This window comes from Macrobrachium nipponense, chromosome 25 (genome assembly GCF_015104395.2).
Source record: "Macrobrachium nipponense isolate FS-2020 chromosome 25, ASM1510439v2, whole genome shotgun sequence".
Lineage (NCBI taxonomy): Eukaryota > Metazoa > Arthropoda > Malacostraca > Decapoda > Palaemonidae > Macrobrachium > Macrobrachium nipponense.
The window spans coordinates 77651884-77676883 of NC_087214.1; the positions used below are offsets into that span (position 1 = coordinate 77651884).

At 36.5% G+C, this 25000-nt stretch overlaps 3 protein-coding genes across 3 annotated transcripts in view; 1 reads left to right on the forward strand and 2 right to left on the reverse strand.

Moving 5' to 3' along the window:
• Window positions 1-25000, forward strand: part of LOC135199117 (uncharacterized) — a gene marked incomplete at its 5' end in the record, with an annotated part of 413213 nt that overhangs the window by 165255 nt on the left and 222958 nt on the right. The window lies entirely within an intron of this gene.
• LOC135199560 (uncharacterized) overlaps window positions 1-25000 on the reverse strand; it is a 371126-nt gene that overhangs the window by 111183 nt on the left and 234943 nt on the right. The gene's annotated exons all lie outside the window — the stretch shown is intronic.
• The window catches only part of LOC135198944 (uncharacterized), a 50688-nt gene that overhangs the window by 4687 nt on the left and 21001 nt on the right, over window positions 1-25000 (reverse strand). The window contains exons 2-5 of the mRNA XM_064226862.1: window positions 17833-18055; window positions 7088-7153; window positions 2109-2201; window positions 6-52 (exon numbers count right to left, since the gene is read on the reverse strand). Coding sequence (XP_064082932.1) covers window positions 6-52; window positions 2109-2201; window positions 7088-7153; window positions 17833-18055 — 429 coding nt within the window. The remainder of the gene's footprint in view (window positions 1-5; window positions 53-2108; window positions 2202-7087; window positions 7154-17832; window positions 18056-25000) is intronic.

A 25000-nucleotide genomic window follows, 5' to 3' on the forward strand; every position in this document is an offset into this window, starting at 1 on the left:
GTTACCTCACTTGTAGTGGAACTGTTTGCCTCCGTGTTAGTGGCATTTGTGGCTATCCAGTTTGGAGATATTGAGGAAATGAAAATATTATCAAATTTCGTTTAGGAAATAATAATTGTGAGATATACTGCAAAATTAGGAAAGACTGAAAAAATGACGAAGATAACAAAAGTAAACTGGCAGAAGACTATCTAATATATATATATATATATATATATATATATATATATATATATATATATAGATATATATATATATATACATATATATATATATATATATATATATATATATACTATATATATATATATATATATATATATATATATATATATATATATGAGTATATACGAATTTACCTGTGTGTGTGTGTGGGTGTCTGTACCAGTCTTTTCTTTATATATATATGAACAAAGTTACAGCCACGAAGGAATATTGAAACACTGGAGATGCCAAATACTATCGTCTTATTACCAAGACATGGTCACAACAACTAAACATATGCAGAAGCAAGGGCTTATTATATATATTGGGTATAAGTCCTGAGGGAATACAAAGAGGTCGGGGGTCACAGAACGGTCAAGAGATTATCATCGAAATCTACATATTGGTAATCCTCTTTATTCTATCTTTCAGTTCCTTCCGGAACATATATTTTATGACGGGGTCAAAAGAAAATAATCCTTGACTTAAATTAAAATTATTCACCCAGGTTAACTGAATCAAAACATATTCTAACAAGTTCTTGTAAATAGTTTCGTTACGACGTGACAGTATTTGGCTTTGCGTCCAATGTATTCTGTGGGAATTTTCACTTGAATGTCAAAATAAAGCATTATTAGTTTGACCTGTTCTTACTGAATAGTTGTGTTATTTTTTATATTATTATATGTGAAGGATACATTTTTATTAAACAATTTTAAAAAAGGTCTTACAGTTTCAAGTCCGATAAAATGTGATAAACAAAGGGGGTTTTAGGACATCTCTTTCTTTCCCTTTTTTCCATAGGTCTTAATAGCTTTATTGTAACGAATATCCACAATTTGGATTGGATTGCATAGATCTCTTCCTATTTTTCTGATGTTTTTGAATTCTTGATCTAAAAACTCTGGACTGACTATTCGCAAGGCTCGAAGAAACATTGATGAAAAGTGTGAGTTTTTCATCTAAATATATATACATACACACACACACACACACACACACACACACACATATATATATATATATATATATATATATATATATATATATATATATATATATATGATATATATATATATATATATCTATATATCTATATATATATATATATATTATATATATATATATATATAGATAGATAGATATATATATATATATATATATATATATATATATATATATCTATATAGTATCTATATATATATATATATATACTATATATATATAGAATATATATATATATTATCTATATATCTATATCTATATATATATATATGCTATATATATAGATATATATATAGATATATATATATATAATAGATGATAGATATAGATAGATATAGAATATATATATATATAGATATATATTATATCTATATATATCTATTCTATCTATATATATATCTATCTATATCTCTATCTATCTATATATATATATATATATACTATATATATATAGAATATGTATATCTCTATATATATAATATATTCTATACTATATCTCTATATATATATATATCATATTTTATATATATAATCTATATAGATATATATATATATATATATATATATATATATCTATAAATGTATGTATATATGGAAATAATGAACACACACATGAGCACGTTTTTCGCAGGAATTAATATCTTACTCATATCGGGAACGAACCTCGCTGAAGGAAAAGGAAAAATATTTTTTTATAAGCAGGATGAGATAAAACTAAAACAACTACATTTAATTAATAATTTGAATCTAGTGAGAAGAATAAATTTCAAATATCGGGTTAAAGAATACAGTCAATCAACTCAGTGAGCAAACTACAGGGATGAATATGAAACAGGCGGATAATGATGGTCACACCAATGGGTGGATGAATCCGTAGGAACGTGTGACAATCTACTCACCATTGTGAACCCAAGTGTAGGCAGAGTCCGCTTCTGAAAGCTTCCCCAGGGGAATAGTCGTGTTGCTGAAGAGGCAGTTGGTAACGCCAGAATCTGTCAGGCATAGAATGACTACTCGTTGGAATCCAGGAAAAAAAAGTACAGAAGAAAGTCGTATTCATCTTTTCTAGGTAATGACCCTCAAGGGTTTTATAAGCCCGGTATGTATCCACCTTTGCAGCGTGTGTAGTACAAGCCCGTTGGGGCTGACCATAAAAACATAAACAAACGACTGTAAATAAAGTATAGATAATGACCCTTAAGAAATGTTGGGGATTTTTTTCTTGTGATTTTATTACCGGCCACCATAAATCAATGTGACATTTTTCTAGCCAAAATTGTGACTTTTTTTTTCTAGCCAAATCTGACTTTTTTTCTGTGACTTCTTTTCGTACCCAAAATTTTTTTTAATTAGGGTCTTGTTATTGCTGTTGACTTGAGTAACTTATCTCATCAGCTGTAGAACATTATCCCAAAACTAACTTTAGCATGAGCAAAAAAAAAAAAAAAGTTTTTTTATCATGGCAGACAATAGTTTATCATATTGCTCTTTTTAGAGTGTTAGGGAATAGCCCTATTGCGCCTGTGCGAAAGCCTGATGGAAGTTTGCGTATGTGTATCGATTACAGAAGGGTGAATGAAGTGACTGTTAAGGAACGTTTCTCAATGAATGTGGTGTCTGATTGTGTGTATAAGATGTCTGGAATGAAAGTGTTTACAAAGTTGGATTTGGTACGAGGTTATTACCAAATGCCTCTGGCAGAAGGGAGTAGGCCCATTACGTCATTTTCGAGCAGTAACTGTCATTATCAGTTAAAGAGACTCAGTTTTGGTCTTGCTAATGAGCCTGCTGCCTTCCAAAGGGCGATGAAAGTTGTTTTGGCTGGTTTTTATCAGAAGAAGGTGACTGTGTTATAGATGATATTTTGATTGCAAGTGAGACTGTTGAAGAGCATATGAAGTTGTTAGAGGCAGTGTTAAGACGTTTGATCGAGGTTGGTGTAAAAGTTAAGCTTGAGAAGTGTATGTGGTTAGCAAAGGAAGTAGAGTTTTCATAAGGTGGGTGAATCAGGTGTAAGGAAAAGTGAAAAGTTTGTAAAGAAAGTGAGGGAGTTTCCGCGTCCCCGGACTGTGCGGGAGTTGCGAAGTTTTCTTGGGTTGATTGAATGTGGACATAAGTTTGCGAGAGATTGTTCGGGCATAGGTAAGCCCTTAGAAAATGAATGGACTGGTAAAAGGAATAGTACGAAACTTAAGTGGATTGAGCAAATGACTGAAGCGTTTGAGATGTTGAAAGAAGAAGCTGCAAAAGATGTTACTTTGGCATTTCCCAATTATATGAATGCACGTGAGAACAAATATTGCAGTCTGATTGATACGGGTGCAAAAGCGTCATTGGCGAGTGCGTCAGTTGTGAGAAACATTGAAAAATATAATTGGGAAGTAAAAAGGAAGTGTACAAGCATGAGAATACACAAAATAGGTCAGGGAAGTTTGTTTGGGAAGAAGTGCGGTTGTAAGTCAGACTGAGAGATATGGAAGTTGAGCATTGCTTTGTTGTGATGGGCCAGAATGAAATGCCGAGTTTTTTCTCGGTCGGAATTGATTTTTTGAGGGTGCATGATATGTCTGTTGATGTAGGGAACGGCTTGCTTGTGAAATATGGTCGTGAGGTGGTAGTGATTGAGGGTGGTAGTGTGTTTATGGTAGATTTTGATGGGACAATTGATATTGCAAGGACCAGAAATGATTTGTTGAGTGAGGAAGAAGTAGGAAGAATGCAAGACGAATGTTTGGAAATTGGTAGGTTGCGTGAAAATGTTTTGAATGGCGTTAGGGTGGAGCAATGGCTGTATGGTTTGGGAGTATATAAGAAGGTTGCAAAGTGGTTTGTTGTGTGCAAAAATATCGTTTATTTTTTGCATAGAGGGATAGATGAAGATGTGTATGTTCCTGTGTTTTCGATGCATGCAGCCGTGAGTATGTGTGTGTTGGTGCATGATAGATATGGACATTTGGGTAAGACTAAATTGTGGGAATGTATGCGAGAAAAATTGTTTGTGCCGGGTTGAACCAAATTTGTCGTGATGTGGCTACAACCTGTGAAGAGTGTCAGAGAGGGAAGTATCAGCGAGTGCATGCGAGTCCTCCTGTCTTGAGGTTGCAGATGAAAGAGCCATTTGAAATTTTTGTGATTGATTGTGTTTCATTGCCTGTGACGGCGAGAACTCATGTGGGAATGATTGTGATGGTAGATCATTTGAGTAAGTTTGCATATGCCGTGCTGATTAAGAATAAAAGGAGTGAGACTGTAGCGTGAATTGTTAGTCAAGTGATGTTGCCGATGTGTGTGTGTAAGCCTGCGAAAATGTTGAGTGATAATGGCCCTGGGTTTGTTGTTTGGGAGTTTGAGCAAATGCTGCGAGATTGGGGTACTGACCGCCGTATATGCCAAGTGCGAATGGTTTGGCTGAAAGGACCGTGAAAACATTGACCGAAATTTTATAAATGATGAGTACGTACAATAATGATTGGGACGTATGTTGGGCAAGCATTGTGGGCATATAATGTGACTGTCCACAAAAGTGCAGGTATGTCACCGTGTAATTTCGTGTTGCATTTTGAAAAGGTAGTGAGACCGATGTTGAGTGTGTCCGAGAGTGATAGAGAGGTCTGGCAGAGAGCGAATGAGAGGTTTGAAAGCTACAAGGTTGGAGAGAAAATGTTGAAAGAAGTCGCTGAGAAAGGAAGACTGAATGTAAATAAGGTCCATGATAAGTTTGAAGGTCCTTATGAAGTGTTAGAGGTTGGTCCCAGTAGACTTAGTTATGTTTTGGGTAAGTTGTGTTTGGATGGAAGTATAGAAGAAGCTAGGGCGCACCACAACCAGTTGCATAAATGGAAGGAAGTACTGGAGTATGTTCGAGAGAATGGGGTATATAGGCGGTTGAAAATGAATGTGTGGGAGCCTAGTATGTATGAGAGGCTGGGATTGGAAGATAAGCTGTTGGTGTTAGTTGAGTGTGGAAGGAAGAAAAAGTATGTGAAAAAGCCTGGTGGGCTTGACAAGGGGGTGAGCATGCGAGTGAGTGTGGATGATAAGTGTGTGAATACGGATGAAAGTTGGTTAAATAGTAGTAATAATTATAGTATCTGTGGGTTCTCGCCGGAGGAAGTAAGTGAGAATATGGAGATGGCGAGGCAAAAAGATTGGAAAATGGTAAGTAGTATGAATGATTCTTTCGTTAGGGTAGAGGGTCGATTGAATGAGATGGATGAGTTGTTTGCAGAAATAACTGCTATTTTGGGCCAGGATGATAACGGGGTAGATGAGGTGGTGCATGACCTGTTGAATGATGTGAGTGTGGATGGTAGCCGTGGTAATGCAGTAAATGATGGTGAAGTGGAAGAGATAGTTCCGAGAATATATGAAGGCCCCAGTACTTGAAGCAGAGGTCCTGTTCCTGAATACGACTGGGTGATGAAAAAGGCCAGGTAAGTGGTCGTAAGTTGGTGTTTTTGTTTGAAGTATTTGGCAAAGTAGGTAGGAAAGATTGTGGAGGATTGAATTTTCTGACTTTTGCCAAATTCTTCGGTTAGTGAGAGAGAGAGAGAGAGAGAGAGAGAGAGAGAGAGAGAGAGAGAGAGAGAGAGAGAGCGAGCGCAAAAGTGTGAGAAAGAGCGAGAGAGAGGGGGAGAGTGCTAAAGAAGGTGAGCGAGAGAGAAAGAGGTGATTGGTGGAGCAGTAGTTTGTGATAGAAACAACTGTGAGTGTAATTGAGGTAGTTCTTTATTTTTATTTGTTTTTATAGTCTAGTACGATAGCGAGTGTTTAGAGTGAGTGCTTTTTTTGTTCTGGCTTGATTTTGACAGACCGCAGTTCCTCCTTAACCTTCCTCTATCTATATTGCTCGCCACCTCAGCTGTAGATAAGGATTAATTGTCCCCTTATCTTCTGGCAGTTAATATTTGATTGCTTGGATTGTGGACTATTGCTGTAACTGGATTACGTCTTGGATTGTTCTTAAAGGATTGGTACGATTGATGTTGACGACTCAGAACGAACCTTGATTGTGGAAGATTGTAACTAAAGATATAAGTATTGATATTGATGAAGACGACTATGGTTGGACCTAGAAATTGATAGTGGAACCCTTCTTGGAGGACTGATATTCCTGAACTTGATGACTGGATCGAATTTGGATTCAGAGATTGACGTGGAAGTACCGTTCGTTACAGTACTGTGCCATTAACTTGGAGTGCTGGAGGCACTAGTTGCCTATAAGGCCACCTATATATACATATCATATAATCTTGAGTTGAGTTCGTTCATGTTAGGTTGTGGGTTCACTTTGGTTATTGGGTTTTGTAAGTGTTTTGAATTAGGAAATATGATGTTTAGGAATTTGAGTACTTTCAATATCCTTTTATCCAAGAGTCTGGTTACAGATAACGTAAGTAGAAAGTTGTGTAGTGAGGAGACTATTGTCTGTAAGGGGGATCAAGGGTGTGGGGGTTGCTTTAGTGCATCCCGTCACAGCGTGTGTTGAGTGCGATTATGCATGCAAAACTCATAGGTGCAATAAATAGTTCACTAACTGAAACATAACTTTTGTATGAGATTGACGACTTATGATCTGCCACGGGACCGTTTTCTTTGTTAGAATAATAACAGAAAAAGAAAGCAAATGCTGCTAATTTTTAGAAAATGTCAACTCTTTGAAGTCCTTTCTTGTCATACTAATACGATCATTTACATATCCTTAATTCTCACATTTTGGGTTTACCTAATCATTTCTTTTCCAGCAAATCTCTTAAGAAATTTGTCCCCCATTATGAAATGAATAATTTATCTTAGATTCGTCAAAAAAGAAAATAAACACATGAAAGAACCAGACTAAAAAAAAAAGCAGTGTCACTAAGTATTTAGAAATAATTACCTTTGTTGACGAGAACGCTGACAGCTGTACAGGACATATTCATCATGCATTTTATTCGACAGTAACCTGACAATGAGAAGGTGAATATGCTGATAACATTACAAAGAAATAAGCATCAAGAATGTTATGCACAATGTAGTTGTTAGTTTGGTCGATTTTATCATAAGCAAGAGTCCTGCTTACAATGTTAGACTTTATACTAAGACATACAAGTTGATACGTGAAATATTATGTAGTTATGATTACCAATACATAAGAATACCCAGACCACCTCCATTCAACTTTGCCGGAGTTAATGTTTCTTTGGAGAGTCTGTCTTCTGCTCTCTTTGCTTAAGGCTGGTGAGCTGTCTATGGTTTTGTTTTTATCTGTACTGTTTATTTGCTGTATTTCATGAATTTTATTGATTTTTAGAGCACTTTTTAGAGTAGTGTATTCATTATTTAACAAATTTAAAGATGTAATAATAAATTGTTACAAAATGTTGCAATTCAGTACATTTCCCGGGTCCACCTTCACGCTGATGGGTCTTACCCCTTTTATATTATATTATATTATATTATATTATATATATATATATATATATATATATATAATATATATATATATATATATATATATATATATGTAAGGCCTAGGGTTTTGATTAATAATATATTGTCCATGTGTTCTCTGTGACCTATGGAATGTGGAGAACAGTGTAGAGGTGACGACCTGAGAGTAGCTGATGAATGAGTTTCTGGGGATGGGGTGAGATAAAAATGCTTAGTTCGACAAGTCAATGTACTGAGTTTATGAACTCTTCTCAAAGTGCCTTTGTGAAAACTGGATGCAGCTAGAACCGTGAGGCGCTATCGAACTGTGTGTTCGTATGTGCGTGTGCGCCTCTTTCTGTTAAAAGTGTCATACCCAAGCCTATGGGGGGATTTTGAGAGGGCTTCAAGTCACAGGCAAAGATGCCGTGGCGTTCGTCGGGGAGTTTTTTATTAACAGTGTTTTAGTGTCCGGTTGTTTGGACGGATCTGGAATGCCGGGGGACAAAGAATTCCCAGAGGGGTGTAGACTTTTTTGGTGACCAGACATGTTACATTTACGGGGTTTTTTGAGTTAGTCTGTAGGACTGGATTACTTGATTGATTGATTTATTTATTAGTTGTTAATAAACGTTAATGTTATGATGCAACTCTCTCATTTTCATTACCTGTTAGAATGGAGAGAAAGAGGTGGAGAGAGAGAGAGAGATTCCTTGGAAGAGAGAGAGAGGGAGAGAGAGATAGAGAGAGAGAAGAAGAGAGGGATTGCCGAGAGAGAGAGAGAGAGGCTGTGTGTGTAATGTTGTGTGTGGTTTGCCTCCCGTTTCGTGTCACGCTTACCTTATCAATAATGGGGGAAGAATCCCCCCATTTACAGTGTTGGCAGGCGGTTAAGAGGGGGTATAAAAGTTTTCTTTCTTTTTTATGCCTAGGAACGCCAATGTAGAGATGGGTGGCCAGTTAGAAAATAAAAGGGGTTGTGGCTTAGCGATAGTTTTCGAACGACAAAGCTTTGTGGGATTGTGGAAAATTGTTAAATTGTTGGATCTCAGTTGCTAAGTGAAAAAGGGTAGAGAAAATATCCGTCCGTGGGATGGGGGGATGAGGAATCAAATTTCTATTAGGGTCATCAAATTTGCTCGTACCGAGATTCTTCAGGGCGTGAGCCGTGAGACAAGTAACTCAGTTTGGTTTGTGAGTGAGTGTTGCTAGGTGTCATCTCGCCGATCGCGTTTGTATTGTGCCGACGAGATTTACGTGTTTTACGAGAATTTCGAGTTCTTTTTTTCCCATTATGGAGTGGTGAGTGTTAAACTATTGTTTTGAAGGGGTGGGTTTTGTTTAAATGTTTCAGTGAAATGGGATTGGTTCAAGAGGTCAAAAATTTTTCTTGTCTTTGCCCCATGGTGACGTATTTTCTTTATTTGCACGTGTTTATAATAGACGTATGCATTCGTCTTTGTTTAAAACATAGGGGTGTATTTTTCTATGCATGTGAACTGTGCTTAGATAAGCATATCTGGCTTAGAGACACAGCGGCCACAATTTTACGGGCTCAGCACATTTCTGCAGAGAGGCGCGTTGCTTTGCGAGGATACTGGCATCCCTCGGGGGGATAGTTGCATGGAAGGTACTACTGGCCTCCCTCGAGAGATAGTGCAGGGGAGGGTACTAGTGTATACCTTGGGAAGGGGTCCTCAGACACTGTTCAAGGGGAGATGGGGGTACTACTGTGTATGCCTCGGGCTGTTCTGCCGCTTGACTGAGGGGTTGTTCTCAGGGGGGGAGAAACCTTTTTTTTCTCATTGTGGGTGAACTCCCCCTTTTCCTTTTTTTTCTTTGTGTTGGGGTATGGGTTTGGCCTTGACCATGGATGCTAAGATATCACCTGATTGATTAGTTGATGAAGTGAAACGCCCGTAGAGTCTTTTTTTTTAAGAAAAGAGATATTTTTTTTTCTCCCTTGGATGAAGAGAAAAGGAAATAAAAAGCGAATTGAAATGCATTGTATGGGAGTATGTTTTACTTGTGCCTTGAAAGACACAAATATAAGGGGGATACACAGATTATTTTTTTTATTGTGTTGGAGAGATTACTTTGAAATGCCGATGATTGGTGTTGTATCTGTGTTGTGTGGCAATGGTGTTATGTCATGGTGTTGTATGCTGGAGAAATTGTATGTCATAGGATTCAGCAATACTGTGTAAGCTATTTTGAATTTCACCCTTACTTGAGATCTTTGCAAGAGAATTATTGCTATGGAGAGTTATTATTATTGTTATTATTAATAATTATTATACTTGAGATGTGTTACGGGAGGTTTGCTTAAGTATAATTATCATTACGGGAGAATTGTTTTACGAGAGATTTTGAGATATTTCATGGGAGATTAGTTGATAATTATTACAGATAATTATTCAAGGAGAATTATTACAATGAATTAATGGGAGAAGTCTTGTGTTAATTATTTGTTGAGTTTTTGTAACTTTGGAGAATATTTCAGTGATTCACGGGGATGAGTTTTGCTGAATCTTGATGAATCTGGCTGAATCTTGGTGAATTGTGGTGAAACTTGCTGAACTTTTGCTGAATTTTTTGCTGAATTCCTTGGAGTATGGACAAGCATTAACATTGGTGATATTTTTTGTACTGATACTGATGATGATATTTCTGATACTGATTTTTTTTATACTAATACGTGGGCGTTTTAATGCTGTCAAGGGAGGTGAAATCTTTTTTTTTATTTTGGGAGGAACTAACAACACATTATTTTCTATTGTTTTCCTCTTTTTTTTATGGGTGCAGCAGATAATTGCTTGACATCTAGTAAGTTACGGGAGATAGTGAACAAGGCCGTTGATTTTTCTTTTCTCCTTTTTTGGAAGTTAGCCATAGCTGACACAAGTTTTTTTTTACCAAGGGTGAATTTGAGCTTATTTTTTCTCTCCAGTTAGTGTGAATATTATCTCAGTTCATGACTTAGAGTCATTGTTCGGGAACGTGTTCGTGTTTTAGCTATTTGATGCTATAGAGAAATATATGGGAGAATTTTTGCACGTTTTGAATGCATACGTAATGGCACTACATTTTTTCTCTGGATATTTGTGTTCCAGAAATTGTGAGTTTTCTTGCACAATACATTAGTCGTATTTGTGACAACTTTGTGAGAGATAGGAAACTTGGGTAAGTTTTCTAGTGGCTTATGTCGTAGTGCATATGGAGAAGTCTTGGCTTAGATACTGTGAACTTGGAGTTCTGTTATAAGGAGTTGTGGCACATGGGTGATTTTTTCTAGAATTTTCTAGACAGTTTTATATGCCGAGTTTTTGCCCTTTTTTTTTAGCAGTTATGCTAAATGGAGAGAGTTTTTATAGTTTTTGACTATAACATTGAGTTATTCTCTGGAGAATTGGAGTTAGAATTGAGATATAATTGAGATATAATTATTTTTGGAGAGATAACTTGGAGGTATATACTTTATTTTGGAGTTATATTTTTGAGATATAATATATGGGATATATATTTTTGGCCATTTTTGATATTTGCCAATGTGGTATGAGCTATGTTTAGTTCAATTATTTTGCAGCCATCTTTGTTGCAAATGGAGACGCATATTTGGAGATTATGGGGCAATATTTGTGAGTGTGTGAGTTAGTTGCCTTGAGTGCACATATTTTGGAGATATATTTTTTGGAGCCTTGTTTTGTTCCACATGGAGTTATTGGGGAAATAGAGGTAAATATTTTGTATTTGCCGAAATAGAGGTGATTATTCTCTATTCTTGGAGTGGTGTTGTTTTTTTTATTGACGTGGCTATTGGAGAAATAAGAGAATAATATAAGGGGGTTGGTTATTAACCAAATGGAGGAAATATTTTTATAACCGGAGTGGTGTTATTATTAATATGGTGAAATATATGGAGTTGGAATTAATCTTTGGCGGGTGACCTTTTTTTTGTGGTTATGGGAGTTTTTCTTGAGACAAGAGAAGATTTCTGTGGTTTTCTTTTTTGATTTCGTGACTATTTAGAGAGAAGTGGCATTACTTCATTGTAGTCCTATGGAAATGTGTGCATTTTTTATGTTCACAAGTGTGTTATTCTTGGAGAAATATAATTTGAGGCAAAGTTATGTTGAGAGAATAAGTCTTCGAGACAAATTTTTGAACACATTAGTCGTATCCTGGAGTTAATTCTGTGAAATGTGTCTGTTAGACCTTTTTTCTAGAGAATCATGAGTTTCCAAACTTATGTGTCTGACTAGACAATTTTTATGCTACTGTTAGAGCATACGTCCACAGGCGATTTTTCTGCTGACAAGTGATGTGATGAGCCGTGTGCTGACTTTTTTCCTCTGATCATGATAGATCAGAATTTTCGCAATATCTGGAAATGTTGACAATAGCATTTCACGAAAGTGCATGTGTGAGAGTTTGCTTTCTGGCAAATTCCATAACTTTACATGGAGCATTTTTTGGGAAAACGCGGGAGTTATGCATATTATACATGTATTATGTATTTTGTAATTGGGGAAATCTTCTTGTGATTATCCTTTTTTTTATTATTTTTCTTCCTTTTCCTTGAGAGATATAATTTGGGGATTGAGTTTAAATAGCATTTCTTTTTGGATGGGAGATGTGATTTTTCTGGGGTTGTTACTTACGTAAAAGGGAGTTTGACATTAAGTCTCATTGTGATTAATTATTGAGCAGTAAAGGGGTTTTTGCTGTTAAAAGTTGGAGATTTTTACTGATTTTGTGGGTTGTTCAAATATCAGAGTTTGAGAGAACATTTTTGGGTCTGGGTGTTACGAGATTCTTTTTTTTTCCATGGGCTCATTGCGATTTTTGTCTTTTCTTTTTTCTCTCGTGAGCACATTCGAGTTTGAAATGTGAGTGCAGAATTCCGTGGAGTTGCTGTGATTTCTGAGTTGTGTGTGCTGATGTGTGAGTTTGGAGAATTGAGTTGGAGAACTTGATGTTTTTTTTTCTTTGAGAGTTGTGATGATGACTTATGATTTAGTAATCATATTAAAGGGAGTTAATTGGGAGACGTTCAGTTAGTATTTCTGACCTTTTGAGATCATTGTTTGATAGAAGTAGTATGTCTGGGTTAATTTTCTTAGATTGACCAGTGACTTGACTGACATACTAACACCAAAAGTCGTTTCCCGACTCCAGCAACACGTCCACCAGCCGTGAGGTTGCTACCGTGTTGTCCAGGGTGATTACAAGAATTTCTACGTGGGTGATCGCGAGAGAGTTCTACAGCGTGTTTTTTGGGGATCTGCAGAAGTCGTGAGAAGTCTTCTACGATGAGGGAGGCATTCCGTCTTCCTACAGCTGCTACAGTCTGCTACAGGTGCAGCTACTTGCAGACAAGCAAAGAGGGTTATTCAAGAAATGGGAAAATATGAGAGAAAATGCGTCTTGTGCTATTGGAAGATAAAGCGTGATAAGACTTTATTTTATAATGCCAGAGACGTGCAGTTTTTACTTGTATTTTATTTTAAGCCGGCCAGTGTTTTGTGTTATAAGCAATTTTGCTAGGTGGGGGCTAGCATATAAGGTGGCCGAGCTATCTGTAAGGCCTAGGGTTTTTGATTAATAATATATTGTCCATGTGTTCTCTGTGACCTATGGAATGTGGAGAACAGTGTAGAGGTGACGACCTGAGAGTAGCTGATGAATGAGTTTCTGGGGATGGCGTGAGATAAAAATGCTTAGTTCGACAAGTCAATGTACTGAGTTTATGAACTCTTCTCAAGTGCCAAAGTTCACTTTGTGAAACGGATGCAGCTAGAACCGTGAGGCGCTATCGAACTGTGTGTTCGTATGTGCGTGTGCGCCTCTTTCTGTTAAAAGTGTCATACCCAAGCCTATGGGGGGATTTTGAGAGGGCTTCAAGTCACAGGCAAAGATGCCATGGCGTTCGTCGGGGGAGTTTTTTATTAACAGTGTTTTAGTGTCCGGTTGTTTGGACGGATCTGGAATGCCGGGGGACAAAGAATTCCCAGAGGGGTGTAGACTTTTTTGGTGACCAGACATATTACATTTACGGGGTTTTTTGAGTTAGTCTGTAAGACTGGATTACTTGATTGATTGATTTATTCATTAGTTGTTGAATAAACGTTAATGTTATGATGCAACTCTCTCATTTTCATTACCTGTTAGAAAGGAGAGAAAAAGGTGGAGAGAGAGAGAGAGATTCCTTGGAGAGAGAGAGAGAGAGAGAGGCTGTGTGTGTAATGTTGTGTGTGGTTTGCCTCCCGTTTCGTGTCACGCTTACCTTATGAATAATGGGGGAAGAATCCCCCCATTTACATATATATATATATATATATATATATATATATATATAATATATATATATATATATATATATATATATATATATATATATATATATATATATATGTATATATATATATATATATAGATATATATATATATATATATATATTCTCTCCACAGGAGACTTTATGCACAACAAGCATAGTAGACAGACTGGATTGGAATACATTTGATGACTTGCATACCAATGATCAATTCCCAATATTAATTTCATTATTACAAGATAATCCCTCCAAGCATGTCCCTCAGTATAACTTTTATACAGCAGAATCGGAGTATCCCACTATTTCAATATATACAAGATCATAATGAAACAAATAGTTTTCTTGTCGACTTCATTAAAATTGCTGCCAACAAAACACAAAGTTCCATGGTGGTTGAAAAAAGCTAACAGAATTAATAAAAATAAAAAACCAAATTGGAAGGCAATTAGATAATTTGAATAGAAAATAAAGTAAAATGAATAAAACATTACCGATTTTAGAAGGAAGTTTACAAAAAATTACTAAATTATTACTAGAGGTTGATACATTAAAACCTCATAGAACAAAATATCTGCAGAATTTAAAAAGGAAGTAATTCAAAGAAGAATCATGTCTTGGAGGTGCCGTCCTTACACTCTTATAATACTCCTACACAAAAAAATATGGTATAATTCAGGAAAAAAAAATGGTACCCTTGTTAAACCACCTACAAATGCCAGTTTAAAAGATGGAAAAAGAATAATTGATCCTAAAGAAATAAGCAATGTAATAAGAGGAAACTTGGCAAATGTAAGTGGTGATAAAAATTTAGATGAACACTTCTGCAGAAAGGAAAATAGTATAAAGATTAATAACATTACATTTTGAAACAATAGAAGATATATATTATTATAGAAAATTTAATAAGGAAGAGTTGGAATATGCTCTGTTGAATTGCAATAAGTCTGCTCCTGGAAGTGACAATAATTTTTTTTAGATGATCTGCCATTTGGCACCTTTGCCAAAGTCATACCTATTACAATTTTGTAGTCATTTATGGCTTCACAATTTATTTCCTGATGAGTGGTGTGAAGCTATAATAATTCCTATTGCCAAACTTTAAAAGGGTCCAAGTAATGTAAATAACTACAGGCCAATTTCTTTAACAAGTTGCTTATACAAATTGTTAGAGAAAATAGTCAATGCTCGACTAACATGGTACTTTAAAAAAAATACAATTTTGACTCTCACGCAGTTCAGGTCACAATGTAATAGATCTACATTGGATTCTTGATCTAACTTGGAAGACCAAATACGTAGAGGATCTGAACAAAAACCAATGACTGTAGCTGTCTTTTTTGACATTGAAAAGGCATACGCTACCACATGGAGGTACGCTATAATAAAAACTTTATACATTTACTTAGGTTTATCCAAAACATTTTGACAGATGGCAGTTTTCAAGTGAGAATTGATGATGTATTGTCCAGAACATTTCCACTTGAAAATGGTGTTCCACAAGGAAGCGTCCTTAGTGGCCTACTGGTTACTTTAGCAATAAATGATGTCCATAATAATCTACCTATTGGGATTAAAAGTAACCTGTATATGGATGACTCTGTCATATATTATTCAGTATCTCGCATAAAGTATGCAGAACGAACGATTAATAAAACATAATAAAGATAGGTAAATGGGCCTCGCCAGTAGGCGTTAAATTTTCATAGATAAAACTCAAGCAATCATGTTTTAAATGAATAAAAAGTGGAAGAAAGGTTGAGAAATAGATTTAAAAATCAGAAACCATAGTTTATCAATTGGCCAAACAGCAAAATTCATGGAATTAGTATTTGATACTCATTTAAAATGCAAAAGTGTTAAATCTAATTAAAAAACTATCATACACGAATTGGGGAGCTAATAGACATACTCCTACTAAACTGCATAAACCAACAGTGTTATCAATCATTGATTACAGAAGTGAAATACTGTATTGTTCAGCGTCAGAAGCAGCATTAACAATATTAGATCCAATTCACGACAAAGGACTAAGAATATGCACAGTAGCATTTAGATCCTTACCACTGTACCTCCATAGAGGATTCATAACAGTTGGAAAGTGCATTAATAATCAAGACAAGTGAGTCACCAACAAAAAATATATTTGATATAAGGGATACACTTATAAACAATCATTCACCGCCTTTCCCATTTAAAGCTAATAGATTTTGGAGTCACTGAACATGGATATATAAGTACCTCCAACAGTAAAGTTACCACCCAAGTGGATACCACCCCAGTGGACTATGAATAAAGTAAAGACTTGCACTCAATTAAGATATTTATCAAAGGGTTACTCATATACCCCAGAATACCATAGACAAAAAAAACCCTAGTTCACATAAGACGAAAAAGTTCACATTATGCAATATATAAAGATTGGTCTAGATCACATGGAATAGGATATGCAGCCATATCCCAAAGGAAGACATATAATTTCCCTTTGCCTAATAATGCCTCAGTCAAATATCACTCGATAATTTTGCGATTTTTAGCGTCTCAAAAAGCACTGCAGAAACCGTTCAAAGTTACTACCCAAAAAATAATATTGTACAGATTAGATTTGAACTCCACAAATTGTATGATATTGACAAAATTTTGAAATATGTTGGATCCCTGCCCATATGGGGATTAAAGGAAATGAAGAGGCTGATAAAGCAGCTAAAGAAGTAGTCCACATGACTATAAATTAGTGTTTATATAAGTGACATAAAAACAATCATAGCAAATAAGTATCAAAATATATGGAATGAGGAGCCAATAAAAATAAATTGAAACAACTAAAATCCTTTGCAAAATGGAGTTCATCATATCAGAGAGAGACGCGCAAGTAATTTTGACGCAGCTTCGAACAGGCCATACTCGTTTGACATACGGGACACTTAATGAACAGTCCACATGGCCCTCCTTCGAATGTTCAGTGTAGAGGGTTGATAACAGTCAAGCATATGTTGTGTGGTTGTCAAAAACATAACAAATAGCGATCATTAACCTTTTGATGTAAATCAATGGGGGAAATTTTATCAATCTTCCACATTTACAATCATTCCTATTTTAAAATCTAATAGACAAAATCTAAAAATTAAGTAATAAGTGAAAATGCAGAAGTCCAAGGTCGTTTAATGAATAAAAAACAAAATTTTAAATCATATTTATTTTTTGTATGTATGGAAACGAGCAAATGTATTTAATGTATACTTGTGTGCATATACTTTATACAGACTTTTCTTTTCAATTTAATTTTCATTCATTCGTCATCATTCGAATGACCTACTTGGTCCCAGTTCTAGGCCTATGGCCTAAGCCTGGTATATTAACCTAATCCTTCGGGCCAGCCTTATGAGAGCGGATAGTCACCTCGGTGGTCTGATTAAACTACTTTGATAATAATGATAATTTCGTTTAGGCAAACTGTTTCCCCATGAGAATCAAAGCACCCAACACCAGATGGAAGTAAGGAATAGTTGAGGCAACATTTTGCCTGTCAGTTAAAGGTGTATTTCCGAGAGAAATGGGAATATAATTGTAGTTATGGAAGAAGAGTCATGAGCAACCTACCACTCTTTCCTTTGAGAAATCCGTAGAGAAAAGTTTTCTGAGTTAGATTTGTATTTAGTCGTTATCGTTGCAATAGTTATATCAATGATAGTTATACTCGTTTAGTAAATTAAATTTAGAGATACTAGAAGGGTTACTTGAGGTCTGAGAGGCAAATAATACTGAATATCAAAGCCCATACTGTACCATTTATTTTCTGCCTGGAAAATCGATATTTTGTATCTTTGGAAAGTGCTATACAGAATCTACTTAACTAACGAGCATCTGAATGTCAACTTACATGATGACACTACCTCCTTCTCCTCGAGGGCAATGAGGGCTTGTGGAAGAGTTTGTCCGAACTCGAAAGCAACCGGCCGTTTGGCTCCGGCGCTTTTTGAAATAAGCAGAACCATCAGCAAGACATTGGTGATCCGCCGCGTCAGGTTGAAGGGAAGAAGAGACCATCCAACTGTCCTAGTGGGTGAAACAGCTCCGCCTTTCCCGTCACAATCCATGACAACCTGAATCAGTATGAAGTAATAATGATGAGAGTAATTGTCATCATGAACCCCTGTTATTCACATATTTGATTACATACATGACGTACTAAACTGTGAATATTGGAGCTAAAATTGATAGTCGATCTAGCATTAATGATATGCATTCATTCATGTGGCATCTGTGACCTTTTATAACTTCTCGATTCCTTGCACTCTGTGGATACGCTTATCAGAATATCACTACAGGACTCGAATCCGAGAGCCGCAGATCCTTGACCCGTACTGCTGTTTAGGGGCTTCGTGGATGGCAGCAGAGGAGCAGTGAGTGTCTCGGTGCTTTGGTGACGTCAGACATCAAGGCCCTTCAAAGCCTTGCTGATTGAAAAATTTTGCAGTCAGGCCTTTTATTTTATTTTAGTAATAGTTCAGTTTTTCTTTTCCCCTTTTGTCAAAAGATACTTTATGACGAAGAGCTGAATTGTAGTTGTGTTTTAGTGTCGCCACACTGAAGAGGGAGCATGACGCTCCGAAACTGTAGGTAGATTTCTGAAATATATTTATTCTCCAATTTTCTGTTTTTTTTTTTTTAAGTTTCAAATTTCGATACTGATCTGTTATCATCAGGAAACTTTATACCAAACCTTGCGGTCAGTGCTGTGTCCGATCTCGAGAGACTCACGACCCTTAAAGCACTGAGGATAAGGTGCACATCAGGCAGGTCTCCCAGGGCATTTGGCTTTTTAAAAGTAGCAATATTGTTTCTCCCTTGTAGAGACCCTGGAAGGAGCAAACCCATCCTGAATGATATATTGTGTTTTGATTATTATGAAAATGAAGCCTCAATCCCTGACCTCAGGCACAGACTTGATTCTCCGTTTGGAATCTTTAGTCCAGGCCAACTAACAGTAGAGGTCCCACCTCCAAATAAAAATTTTCCAAAATAAAAAGAAACTACAGATCAGAATCAGTATAAAAGGGAGCTGTAATCATTCCGCCGTCAGCAACCAAAACAATGGGGAAAAAAAGACAAACATATAATGACTTATGTGGATGCAATACTTGCTTGATTGAACTTCAAGACAATCCGGAAATAAAACAAAAATTAAACATGGGGAAAAAATTTGCTTCAAAACTCATTACAAAGGATGGAAGTATATCAGATATTTGATATGTTATACATAAAAGATGTACAGATACTGTAGATAAATTTTTAGAAAAAATTGATATGGAAGATGAAAAAAGAAACTAGTAATGAAATTGTTAAAAACCAAAAAATACTAATTAGCAAGAAAAATATAAGACTGGTTATAATAGGATAAATGGTAAAACATCAGCTTTTGTAAGCCATAACTATCTCACCACTCATATATAGGACACTCGGTGATTATTTTATCCAGTGGAATGTAAGAATCGCCAATATTATATCCACAAATTGTAAACAGAATAGTAGCATTAGTAGGCAAATATCTACTAGCAACACCATGACAAGTAGGCAACTAAAAACCAATATATAGACACAAAAAGATAATTTAGTATAAAATTATTCAGAATAATTCAATTGTCTAGTTTTTATCAATCAAGCTATGAATAGTAAACCATGCCTATGCCATCTGCAATTTATAATCAGCCAAATAAAAGATTTTAATTTAAATAATTTACAAGATTTACAATTGTACATCACCCGCAAGGCCAACTACCCTCTCTGCACCATAACAAGTTAATGCCCGACTCCAACCTACCGGCTGGCCAAGACTTTGAACAAGATTTTTTCTCCCTATGTGCCTAGTGAACACTGCATTGCTTCATCAGCAGAGCTCCTCAAAAGGCTTCATGCCACGCTATTCCATGGCTCTATTGCTTCATTGGATGTGGCGAAACTTTTTCACCGGTGTGCCCTGCGATGAAAATATGGATGAAACTTGACTGTCTATTGAGAAGATTCTATCCCAACACTGAACTTTGAATGGGCATCCCTATGGTACCTGCTCTAAATTTGCACAGAAGCGGCCCATTCATCAATCAATGAGGGCAATTGAGGATGGAGATTGAAGGAGTAACAATGGGTTCTCTCCTTGGTGAGTTGTTCACCAAATTTTATATAGGAGTTGTCGAGTTGCGTGTCTACAGTCGGACCCCTTGCATAGCTATGTTTGGCACCAACAAAAACAACTGAAGCCATGTCATGGTTAGATGCAACAATGTTGAAGAAATATATTAAAGAAATGTCTCTTTTCCAAAATTTTACTGCTTCCTGTATTTGCAAGGTTTCAATGCCTGTCATTCCTGTTGTTAAAAATTCGTGGCAAATTAGCAACTCGATGAAGAAACTTGATTTCCTTTTGTGGTAACGAAACCACGTGGTCTCTCGTGCCACACTTTTAGGAGGTGGAGTAATATTGGATCCAGATTGCATCTAAAAATTTGTTCTATAAGCTTCTATGACGTAGTCAGAATGGGTGCTTTTTAGGAGCCAATCAGTATGCAGAAAATAAAAAACTCCTTATATTGGAATGACGATTGCCTGTCGTAATTAGCTCCACCCATACAGTGATATAAAAGCTTCCAGAAAAGACTACCCAAGACAGATAGAGACAGATAGCCGTTAATAGAATCAGAGGTTGGACAAATCAAAGTTCCAACTGGAGTCTCCCCTGCAGACTACAAACACCTCCCTCCATAAAATCTTGTCCTTCCTGAGATGAGGAGAAGCAACTAGCCCTTCCTGCTTGTGATAAGTTGCTGACCCCTTAATGCCTGAGATGAAGAGAAGCAGCCAGCCCTTTCTGCTTGTGTTGAAGAGAAGTAGTTAAACCCTTAATGCCTGGGATGGAGAGAAGCAGCCAGCACTTCTGCACATGATGAGAAGTGTCTTAAGCTGGTATCACACTAGTCATTTCTTGCTCGTGGTTTTGGCCAGCATCCAGCCGATGCTCGCGAGCAAAAGTGTTGTATCGTCACACTAGGAACTCGTGGTTTCGAGGAGCCGTAGGAAAAAGTAAACAAAACTGATCATCTGATATCATCATGGCGCCCAGAAATTGTCGGACTGTTGCAAGATGCGCTGCAGTGGTTTATTTCTCGGAAACTTACGTGAATGCAAGAGTAACAAAAAACGTTTGTGGGTTCAAGAGTGGCTCAGGAGAGTACGTCCTATCAGCAGCAGCCATCTTGTTTCTTTACACTATGCTGTGGCTCGCGGCTCGTGCTGGCTGCTTTCCGTCCTGTTCGGAAGCAAGAATCTCGAGCTAAAAGCTCCCGGTTTTTTCATTCTCGGCAGCAAACGGCTCGCTGCTCGAGAAAAAAATGCCTAGTGTGAGGCCAGCTTTAGCCCTTCATGCCTAAGACGAAGTTGGGTAGTGAGCCCTGCTTTCCAGTGACGAAGAGAAGTCTGCAAGCCCTTCACGCTTGAAAACGAGGATAAGCTGAAACCCCAGCCACAAAGTTTAACTCACCAAATCGCCATTTGAGCATTGTAATTACTCTACCCTCCAACCCGTTCCCCTCTATCTGTAACACCTTTGATTTATTTTGTGTTGCGTCATGCTGAATGAAAGTAAAGGAGAAGCATTTTCTTTGTAAATAAAGTTGTTGTATTGTGAGAGTTTCTTTTTATATTTCTTTCCCATATTTCAGTTGCTGGTGTTAAATCTGTATTGTTTAGAATTTGAAAGAGCCTGCACTGATTCTTGGAATCATAACAAGACACTTAGGTGCACCTTTGAGGTGGAATCGCTTCGTGTGTATGTGAGGATGACACCATTTCTTTGTTAAACATCTGTGTTGCCAGCACTCCTTAAAGCTTTCACACAGGTCCGCTGTAAGCCAATCAACATTGGGCTCTGCTTAATGACAGCATTGAATGCCTGGAAAATTTCAAATCTTGTCATGATTGCCTAATACTCTTCTTGGAAGACCAATTTTGACGAGTTTGAACTGAGTATAAGAAAAGCGGGGCAGCCATGTAAAACCGACCAATGCCGACAAAAATGCCAACCATATGACCTTCTACAAGACTTGTAAGACCTTCCAGTACCTCGTAAGGAACAGCCTTGTTGTTAGTGAAGATCCCATGAACATGAGGAGGAGAGGAGTGGTTTACCAAATATTGTGCTCTGAGAATGGAAGCTGCCATTCATACATTGGCATGACTACTACTCGTCTCTCCAAGAGGATCACCGTTCTCCAGCACAAATGAGGGAACATGGCGGTGCCATCAGCCCCAGCAGATCGGAAAGGGCTAAAAAATCCGGGATTTTAACAGCAACCATCAACGCCTCCAAGGAGGCTCTCGCCATCCTCAGGTGGAAAACAATGCTGAACATGACCCAGGAGACCCTTTTCCCTACTGCCATCAGGAAAACGGCAGGCACGCCCCTGGGATAACCCTCCAGTCGTTCACTACTACAGGCAGCACACCCTACGGTCAGAACTCCAGAGACCTGGAACCAGCGATTCATAGCCTTTGTCTGTCAGCTAGTCTCTCTCAGATGGGTCATTCCACTCCTAGACTATAGGAGGAAACCCCCTCCACCTTGCAGATGTGAATATAAAATTATTGTACCCATGGCTTCATTTGCCTTGCAGTCAGTGGTAAGATTAGAGCAGCCGTTAAATAATTTACTTCCTGCTTCAAAGAAACTCGTTCGAGAGATTGAGAAACTGCAATACAAACTCAGTGGCATACAGACGGCCATTCTGTTCAGTGAAGTTTATTTCAAAGAGGCCCGCCTTCCGAAATAATAATAATAATAATAATAATAATAATAATAATAATAATAATAATAATAATAATAATAATAATAATAATGGAATCCAAGAGGGGAATGAATGGAAAAACTTTAACTCTATGTGGCAGGATTCGAACCGATGCACGTGAGATTCCTTTTAGCTATTAGATTCTCATATCAAGTCACAGAATATTCCGGCTCTTCCAAAGCCATTGTGCTCAAACAATCGAAGTTTATGCGAGAATTCAATAAGATTTACCTTAGACTTCTCAGAAACTACATATTGAAAATCCTTACCAGCTTAGATAATGGAATATCCTCGTCAGCACCGCCCCTCGGAAGCAAGAGAAAGGAGACCACCTGTTTCGACTGCCTGGAGTAGCCTCTTGTAGCTGACTGGCTGGCTCTCATGGACTCGGTCTCGGCTCAGTTCAGTGGACAGTTGAAAGGCGTAGCAACCAAATCGCTCGTCACTAGGCGAGGGAATGTAGTATACATTTCAAGGCATGGCGTGCGTTGATTGACTGCCTTTACGGCCGGCCGTTTGACGAATGTTTAAAGAAAGAAAGAAAGGTCCTTTGAAAGCAATACTTGGCAGGATGATAATCTAGAAATCAATGGATTTATTGGAGATATTATGCTTTTTCTATCCCTTTGTATTCATGCCAATTCCATATATATATATATATCTATATCTAATATATATATAATATATATTATTATATATATATTATATAATATATTATATATATATATACATAATATATATATCATATATATATATATACTATATAGATATATATGTATATTATATATATAATATATATATATATATATTGTTCTAGGTATTTTGACTCCCAGAACTGTGACCCCGGTAGTTTCACTCTCGGTGGTTCGACTCCCGGTAAACTGAAATCAGAATTTGCTAACATCCGGTAATTTGACCCGAAAAATAAATAGCTAGCTTATTTAGGAATCATATATTTTTTGAAATGGCTCGTGGCAATTTCCTTATTTACTGATTTGAAATGACGTAATTTGATTGTTTAGAAAGCTGAAGGCTTAGTTTATGTATAAATTTTTTCAAATATAGTAGTAACATTTAGCAGATGCATACGATCTTCTAGCAATATAAAGTCATCTTTTAATAAATAACCATGTCTCGTACCATTCAGAGAGACTCGTAGACGACTTAAATTACATCTACAGAAGGCAGATAACTATCACAGATGGATCAAGACTTTATTGGAATTATGAAGTGAAGAGTTGTAACACGCCTACATACATTAAAAGGCGTACTTTAGTTCAGACTTCCAATAAGTTATTTTATTCATTAGCGTTTGTATTCGGTCTTTCGTAAATTCAATTCAGGTAATGTATGAGTTTATTTCCTCCATGGGTGCTCTGCATGGTACGAGAAATGTTATAAATAATATCTTTATACCACCAGGAGCTCGTATGTGCTTCTTAATGTTGCTGCTATACTTAAATAAAAACAAGCCTTGATGGGACCTCCAGATTACTCGGGACACGTGCAAGATTTTCCCTTCATGCAGAAGTTGTAAACATTATATTCCTAACTTAACGGAAGTGGTCTTTGTAATTAATACTCATACTTGCATAGTACTACTTATACTACCAACAAGGATCAAATAAAAAGGACACAAACTAAGCACATTCATCTATTCTCAGTTATAAGTGGAAACACAAAATAACTGAACAGAAAAATAGCCTAAATTAAGGACACCAAATAAATTAAAACGTCCTAAAATCTATGGTCAAATAGAGCATTGTTTCACCAACAAAATTAAAATAAACACTCTTTACTTTATTAGAAATAATATTTCTGTCCTGTTTAACATGCAGATTATTCATTTTTAAAATTTTCATTCTAATAAATGAATCATAAGTATCCTATCCTAAAATTCCTGTATCTTTAACCTAACACGAAAGACCTTTTTCTGACTTTTTTAGGCTCTTCTGTAGACCCTTCCTACCCCCAACAAGAGAAACAATAATAACAACAGCAAAGTAGTTTGTAAGCTAACTCACAAGTAAGCAAAAAATCTATGGAAACTAAGCCTTCAACTTTCTAAACATTCAAATTATGTCATTTCCATTTCCTAAATAAGGTCATTGCCCTAACTATTTCAAGAAAAAAAATATTCCTAAATATGGTATTTATATATTTTGGGGTCAAATTACCGGTTGTTAACGAAATCGGTTATCAATTTTATCG